Raw genomic sequence first — 8,225 nt, 5'->3', positions numbered from 1 at the left:
TTTTTTCACAAACAAGAACTTGAAATACTTTAGAGTTCTACAAATCAAGTCTCTCAGGAGCCTTTGTCACTCTGCCTGACCTGGTGACTTGTGGTTGTCCAGGAGGAGTACCTGTGGCTCTGAGGTGGATTCTGTTTCTCCTCAGAACGCCCCTGTCAGTCTCTACCAAGTATGACCTTGGTGTGTGGGCATTTCCCAATACAGTCCCAGGGGTCGCTTCCGTGGTGACCCACACTTTCTGTCCAGACGGGAGCTCTGGGAGCGCACGGGAACGGTGGTGGTGGTTGTAGTTTGCAGCTTGCTTGCGTCGCCCTTCCTCATCCTTCTGGCGAAACTCCTGCAGCTCGGGCCATTTAGGGTCCAGCTTGCTTGAAGGCTGCGGCAGTGATGTGCGCAGGTTCCTCCCCATCAGCAACTGCGCTGGTGAGAATCCGTGCTCTAGCGGTGTGGCTCTGTATGCCAGTAGTGCCCTGACTTGGTCAGTGTCTTTTTCCCACAGCTTCTTGACAGTTTGAACAGCACGCTCCGCTTCACCATTCGCTTGTGGGTAGCGAGGACTGCTCGTGACATGTGTGAAGCTGCACTCTTTTGCAAATGCTCTGAATGCCTCCGACGAAAACTGGGGCCCATTGTCAGAAACCACGGTCTGTGCGTAACCATGATGACTAAAAGCATCTTTCACAGCTCCAATGGTGGCCTCAGATGTCGTAACTCTGAGCTCTGCCACCTCGATGTACCTAGAAAAATAATCAACAATAAGCAGGTAAGTCTTTTTGCTCCATTCAAACAGGTCCATCCCCACCTTTTGCCATGGGCGATCTGGTACTGTGGTCTCCATCAGCGGCTCTCTGTACTGGATTCTATATTTTTGGCACGTTTCACACTGGTCCACTGCCTCTCTGATGTGGGCAGTGATTCCAGGCCACCATACCGATTCCTTGGCTCTAGAGCGACATTTGGAGATTCCTTGATGACCTTCGTGAAGTTTAGTCATGATCTCCCTTCTGAGTGCTTGTGGTATCACCAGTCTCTCGCCTTTCATGAGAAGGTCATCTGCAAGATACAGGTCTGCTCTGACCTTCCAGTAGGGGGCAACGTCTGGCCTCAGCGTGTGTTTTTCCGGCCATTCTGTCAGACAGTAGTGTGACACTGTTTTGCATGTTTCATCTGCTTGTTGTGCCCGTTTAATTTCTTCCAATCGTGTGTCTGTAGCGGGGAGTGAGGACACAACAGTATTCACAAACACCTGGACCTCTCTTTCAAGTTCCAAGTCACCAGGTGACATCTTGTCCTGAAGCGGCGCTCTAGACAGCGTGTCTGCAGTGATGAGGTTTTTCCCTGGGACATGAACAATGTCATAATCATACCTCAGGAGTCGCAGACGAAATCTCAGAACCCTTGGTGGCAGATCATCCAAACCTCTGGTGCTCAACAGTGGGACCAGGGGCTTATGGTCTGTCAGGAGTGTGAAGTGTAGACCCTGCACGTAGGAGGTCAGTCTTTCGCACGCCCATGTTGCTGCCAGCGCCTCCTTTTCAATCTGCGCATAGCGCTTCTCTGTATCTGTCAGTCCTCTTGAAATAAACGTCACTGGTTGCCATGAGCCATCAGCCTGTTTCTGCGTGAGAACAGCACCTATTCCGTATGCTGATGCATCTGCTGCTACTTGAGTCTCTGCTGCATTTGAATATTTAGCAAGTGCTGTCGGTGAGCTCAGTCCTTCTTTCAGCTTTTGAAAAGCAGTCTGTTGAGGTTCCCCCCAGACCCACTCATTTTTCTCCCTCAGTAGGTCTTTCAGGGGCACGGTGACAGTAGCCAGTTGTGGCAAGAATTTGGACAGGTAATTTGCCATGCCTATTAGGCGGCGCACATCCTCCGCGCATTCAGGCTCTGGCATCTGAAGAATCGCTTTTGTTTTGTTTGGGTCGGGCTCGATGCCTTTTGCCGAAACCTTGTGACCAACAAAGATCATGTGCTCCTTAGCAAACTCACACTTCTCGTTCAAAGTGAGGCCTTCCTCCTGCATTTTCTGGAGCACACTGTGCAGTCTTTGGTCATGTTCCTGTCTGTCACGGCCATACACAAGAACATCATCTGCATGACACAGCACGCCCTCAAAATCCTCCAACATTTGTGACATCCTTCTTTGAAAATGTTCTGGAGCGGATTTGATCCCAAAGGGCAGGCGGTTGAACAGATATCTCCCAAAAGGAGTGATGAATGTGGTTAATGGTCGTGATTTTGGGGTTAATGGGATTTGCCAAAATCCAGATCGAGCATCTAGTTTTGTGAAAACCTTTGCCTCTGACATCATCGCAAGTGTTTGGTCGACGGAGGGAAGAATATGGCGTTCTCTTTTCACTGCTTTGTTTAGCTTTGTGAGATCTACACAGATCCTGAGTTTGTCCTGCTTTGGTTTTGGAACCACAACCATTCCAGAGCACCAAGCCGTTGGTTCTGTCACTTTTGATATGACTCCCATAGTTTCCATTCTATCCAGTTCTTCACGCACTTTCTCTCTCAGTGGCAGTGGGACCCGTCTGGGTGTTGAGAGAGCATAAGGTGTCGCTCCTTTTTTCAGCTCTATGCGGTACGGCTCCTTCAGCTCACCAAGCCCATGGAACACCGCTGGATACGCTGCTTTGAAATCTGTTTCAGGCTGTGTCGCTGTGACAGCCTCTGCTCTGTGAACCAGTTGCATGGCCTCTATGGCTGGTAGTCCCAGAAGTGGTTGTGTCAATCCTGCCACAACATAAACATGTTGGTCTGTAAAGAGGCCTTTTGCCAGCATTTTCCCCTGGAAACAGCCCTTTACATTCAGGGGGTTGCGTCCCGGTCCAAACAGTTTCTTAAGTGGTTTCTCCAACTTGCCATCTCGTGTTGGTTTAAAGACACTTTCCGGTATGGATGTCACGTCAGCTCCTGTGTCGATTTTAAAATTAATGGCTTCCCCGTTGAGTAGTATATTTTCCATCCAAGGCCTTGTAGTCTGTGTTTGCACCTCACCTAGAAAAGCATAGTCCTCCTGATCATTGTCACCGTCTGACTGGCACTCTGTGACTGTGTTTACTGCTTTCCCTCTGAAACAGGCCACTGCATAATGTCCAATTTTGCGACACTTGCGACATTCTACATCTTTAGCTGGGCAGTCTTTCCATGCATGTCTGCGTCCTTTTCCACATCGGCCACACTCTTTTTCTCCTTGAGTGTCTGACCTTTGGCCTTTGTTTGAGTGTTGAGGCTTTTTCCCCAGGCGCTGAAACCTTGTCTGAACAGCATCTAAATTTATCTTGGAGTCTCCTTCTCCAGCAGTGTTGTACATTAATGTCTGTTGTTTCTTAACAGTTTCACTTTGTCTCACTCTTTGTATTGTCTTCACCAGGGTCAATTCTGAGTCCATCTGTAGCTGTTCTGACAGCCTCCTGTCATTTATTCCAACCACAATTCTGTCTCTTATTAGCTCTTCCTTCAGATCTCTATAGTTACAATGTTCTGCTAACTTGTGCACAGTGGTGATGAATGCTTCTGCACTCTCTCCATCTTGTTGGAACCTCATGTTAAACTGGGCCCTTTCAAAAATCACATTGTGTTTTCCCACACAGTGCTGCTCAAATGCTTCTTTAACTGTATCATACTTCTTTTTGTTTTCATCAGTCAACGGTAAAACTGCCAAAATATCATCTGCTGCATCTCCCATAGCATAGAGAAGTGAATTCACCTGATACTCCTCTTCTTTCTCTGTTAATCCAGATACAACACGAAATCTCTCAAACCTTCTGATCCATCTTGGCCATCCTGACGGATTTAAGAAGTCAAATGGTTCTGGGTGTGATATTTGTGTAGATGCCATTGTATCTTCCCTTAGTTGTCGATCAGGAAAGGTTTGTGTAGCTCCGCTAGCTTAGCAACTTTTCTTCACTTATCTCCGTTTTTATTGTCAGCACTGAGCTTCCTCCAGGCTATATTCATGAAGAGATAACATCCACCGCTTCACAGGAGTATAAAGTTATAACTTTTGAGTTCTTTTTCACTCTCTGACACCATGTATAAAGAATGGCTCAGGGACACAGAGAGGTAGCGTTGCTCTCATGTTTACTAGTCATTCAGGAAGTAAACCCCAGCCCCAAAGCACCCTGGGATATGTAGGCATAGCCTACCACTACAGTGTCCGTTACTATATTTTATATTTACTTGCAGTGTGTATACAAGACATTGATGGAGGGATTTGAAGTTGTTTTAGAGGGCTTTGAAGGCTACAATGGTGATTCTCATTAGCCACATTTTCCAAGCGTTTTTTATCATCTTTAAAATTAAAAAAAATAAAATGTGTGTTCTTGCCTCCCATAATGATTGTGAATAATAGTTAAGTTAAGTTCCCATTAAGTTGAGGTACCAGTGTAAATTAATTATTTGTAGAAACAAGTAGGACTTTTAAAATCCTCACAGACAATTTTAATATGGTAAAATGAATAGAAAAGTAATATTTATTTTCTCCAATACACAGAGATACAAGATGTGTCCATCAGAGGGGACAGACCAGAACAAAAGGGTGGATGAGCGGATCAATAAGGTGCAGACGATGGCGTCCCGCAGGAGGACACATGCAACCATCTGGTATGGTTCTGATTTTTTTAATAGTATCCTCACTCACATTTTAAAGGTCCCATTTTACATTATTTTTCAACCATTTTAAATAAGTATCAGAGGTCCCACAATACTGTGGTGTGGTGTCCCAAATTTAGCCTTCATGCTTAAAAGTAGACAGTTTAAAAGTGCTTTTAGTGAGTAATTCTACAAACCCCGTTTCCATATGAGTTGGGAAATTGTGTTACATGTAAATATAAACGGAATACAATGATTTGCAAATCCTTTTCAACCCATATTCAGTTGAATGCGCTACAAAGACAAGATATTTGATGTTCAAACTCATAAACTTTATTTTTTTTTTGCAAATAATAATTAACTTAGAATTTCATGGCTGCAACACGTGCCAAAGTAGTTGGGAAAGGGCATGTTCACCACTGTGTTACATGGCCTTTCCTTTTAACAATACTCAGTAAACGTTTGGGAACTGAGGAGACACATTTTTTAAGCTTCTGAGGTGGAATTCTTTCCCATTCTTGCTTGATGTACAGCTTAAGTTGTTCGACAGTCCGGGGGTCTCCGTTGTGGTATTTTAGGCTTCGTCAGACCACAGAACACTTTTTCACTTTGTATCAGTCCATCTTAGATGAGCTCAGGCCCAGCGAAGCTGACGGCGTTTCTGGGTGTTGTTGATAAACGGTTTTCGCCTTGTATAGGAGAGTTTTAACTTGCACTTACAGATTTAGCGACCAACTGTAGTTACTGACAGTGGGTTTCTGAAGTGTTCCTGAGCCCATGTGGTGATATCCTTTACACACTGATGTCGCTTGTTGATGCAGTACAGCCTGAGTGATCGAAGGTCACGGGCTTAGCTGTTTACGTGCAGTGATTTTTCTAGATTCTCTGAACTCTTTGATGATATTACGGACCGTAGATGGTAAAATCCCTAAATTCCTTGCAATAGCTGGTTGAGAAAGGTTTTTCTTAAACTGTTCAACAATTTTCTCACGCATTTGTTGACAAAGTGGTGACCCTCGCCCCATCCTTGTTTGTGAATGACTGAGCATTTCATGGAATCTACTTTTATACCCAATCATGGCACCCACCTGTTCCCAATTTGCCTGTTCACCTGTGGGATGTTCCAAATAAGTGTTTGATGAGCATTCCTCAACTTTATCAGTATTTATTGCCACCTTTCCCAACTTCTTTGTCACGTGTTGCTGGCATCAAATTCTAAAGTTAATGATTATTTGCAAAAAAAAAAAATGTTTATCAGTTTGAACATCAAATATGTTGTCTTTGTAGCATATTCAACTGAATATGGGTTGAAAAGGATTTGCAAATCATTGCATTCCGTTTATATTTACATCTAACACAATTTCCCAACTCATATGGAAACGGGGTTTGTATAACATGTCTTTTCGCGTGATTGTAGTAGGGATGTAACGATACACACATTTCATATCACAGTTATCGTGACCAAAATTATCGCAGTTATCATTTTTGAACACAGTATAGTTGAATGTGCTCAAAATGTACTTATAAATGCATTGAAATCGTTTGACCAAGTTTTTTTTTATGTTTACACAAAATATACTGTCTGTGGCAGAAGAAACATTCAATTAAATATGTATCTTGATAATAAAGGGCAAAACGATGCGTGCAAATCCGGTTTATGTTTCAGGGGTTAGTGCATGTGCCTCACAATACGAAGGTCCTGAGTAGTCCTGAGTTCAATCCCGGGCTCGGGATCTTTCTGTGTGGAGTTTGCATGTTCTCCCCGTGACTGCGTGGGTTCCCTCCGGGTACTCCGGCTTAAACATGCACCTGGGGATAGGTTGATTGGCAACACTAAAAAAAATTGGCCCTAGTCTGTGAATGTGAGTGTGAATGTTGTCTGTCTATCTGTGTTGGCCCTGCGATGAGGTGGCGACTTGTCCAGGGTGTACCCCGCCTTCCGCCCGAATGCAGCTGAGATAGGCTCCAGCACCCCCCGCAACCCCAAAAGGGACAAGCGGTAGAAAATGGATGGATGGAAGATAGAATACTATTAACAGCAACATGTAAGTGTAAAAACAACAACATTATGATGTGTACAATTTCAGAATGTGCTTGTTCAATTTCTAAACAAAGAAAACAATCTGAAGTTGTCTTTATTTTTAAGTTATCGTGCCGTGATTGTACCAGTCGGGCCCACTTGGGAGTAGATTTCTCTCAATGTGGCCCCCGATCTAAAATAATTTTGACACCCCTGCACTAGAGGGAGATAGCAGAGGCCATCTGTCATGACAGGAGACAGAGGATGGGTGGTCCACGAGGCGTTCACTGTCCCATCTCAGGTTCCAATCAAGGCTTGCGTTCCAGGTGACCAGTCCTGTGTAAAGGGCGCGTGTGTGTGGCCTCTTTTAATTATCTCTTGGGAGTCAAAATGCATCACGAACACAATAAAATATTCAAATTCAATGGAGATAATCTCTTTTATCGCAGAGCAAAGGGTCTAAATTAATTATAGCAGTCATCCGATTTTTTTTGCTGATGTACTGACAGTGACATGGATTTTCTCTCTCTCTCCGCATCTGTTCCTCTTTGCATTCATGCATTTTTTATACGACCACAGTAACCCCAGCTTCCCCTCGTTTGCAGCCCTCAGTCAGCACACACTCGCTGTAAATGCTTTACATGTGCTTGCACTATTCCTTTAAGATGATTAAGAAAAAATCAACTTGTCAGGTTTAAAGGGTTCTGGGTGACGGTGTGTACACAGAGCAAACACCTGTGTTGATGTAGGAACGTGTTCTACCACGATTGTTCCACCGTCAGACAGACAAATTGTGTTTGCTTCAGATTTACTAGAGTAATAACCACACGCTTACAAATACTGATAAATGCAACTCTTTTTAAAGTTAAAGTTAAAGTACCAATGATTGTGTGGCAAATATTCTCTGCATTTGACCCATCACCCTAGATCACCCCCTGGGAGGTGAGGGGAGCAGTGAGCAGCAGCGGTGGCCGCACCCGGGAATCATTTTTGGTGATTTAACCCCCAATTCCAACCCTTGATGCTGAGTGTCAAGCAGGGAGGTAATGGGTCCCATTTTTTATAGTCTTTGGTATGACTCGGCTGGGTAACCTTTTTTTGTTGAAATACTTGTTTTTTTAAACTAATAAAGACAAATACAAACTGTAATGGAATATAATTATGACAGTAATATTGCATTAATAAATCTAATAAATACTACTGTGATTTATGAAATAAATATAAAATAAAAGTGAAATTAAAGATTTAAAAATGCATAAACACATACCACTTTGACTGAAAAAATTAACTATAATAAAATTAAATAATAAATTAATTGTGAGGAAATAATACATTGACTCCTGCCAATACATACGTACAACATGATGTAATTAAGTTATATTACCCCTTAATATATTTAAAAAAATAAATAGATATTACAATAATAGTGCCAATAAAACTTTGAAAAAGATGAATATTCAAAGAGGGATATTAATTAAAATAGGATCCTTATGACTCAACTTGGTTATGGTATTCGTTTAATTCGAACTTGCAAAGTTACAATATGTTACGTGTGTTACATATTCACAATTTCACATTACATCATGTCCCAAAAGGACTAGGA

At 43.0% G+C, this 8,225-nt stretch overlaps 1 protein-coding gene across 1 annotated transcript; it reads right to left on the bottom strand.

The window, feature by feature from the left end:
* Positions 1-561: 561 nt before the first annotated feature.
* Positions 562-4,113, bottom strand: LOC133655481 (uncharacterized protein K02A2.6-like). The gene is made up of 2 exons (XM_062055696.1): positions 803-4,113; positions 562-737 (listed from the first exon to the last, which is right to left on the bottom strand). The coding sequence occupies exons 1-2, from the start codon at positions 3,848-3,850 to the stop codon at positions 699-701; spliced, it is 3,087 nt and encodes a 1,028-aa protein (XP_061911680.1). The 5' UTR covers positions 3,851-4,113; the 3' UTR covers positions 562-698.
* Between the last annotated feature and the right edge of the window lie 4,112 nt (positions 4,114-8,225).

Source organism: Entelurus aequoreus, linkage group LG08 (assembly GCF_033978785.1).
Source record: "Entelurus aequoreus isolate RoL-2023_Sb linkage group LG08, RoL_Eaeq_v1.1, whole genome shotgun sequence".
In the NCBI taxonomy this organism is placed as follows: domain Eukaryota; kingdom Metazoa; phylum Chordata; class Actinopteri; order Syngnathiformes; family Syngnathidae; genus Entelurus; species Entelurus aequoreus.
The sequence above is the reverse complement of the archived record's forward strand: the minus strand, read 5'-3'. Positions and strand labels throughout refer to the sequence as shown.

Excerpts from the sequence above, each read along its gene's own strand:
- LOC133655481 (XM_062055696.1), bottom strand. The coding sequence starts at position 3,850 with ATGGCATCTACACAAATATCACACCCAGAACCATTTGACTTCTTAAAT. Across the intron at positions 738-802 it reads CAGATCGCCCATGGCAAAAG|GTACATCGAGGTGGCAGAGC; the intron begins GTGGGGATGGAC and ends TTATTTTTCTAG.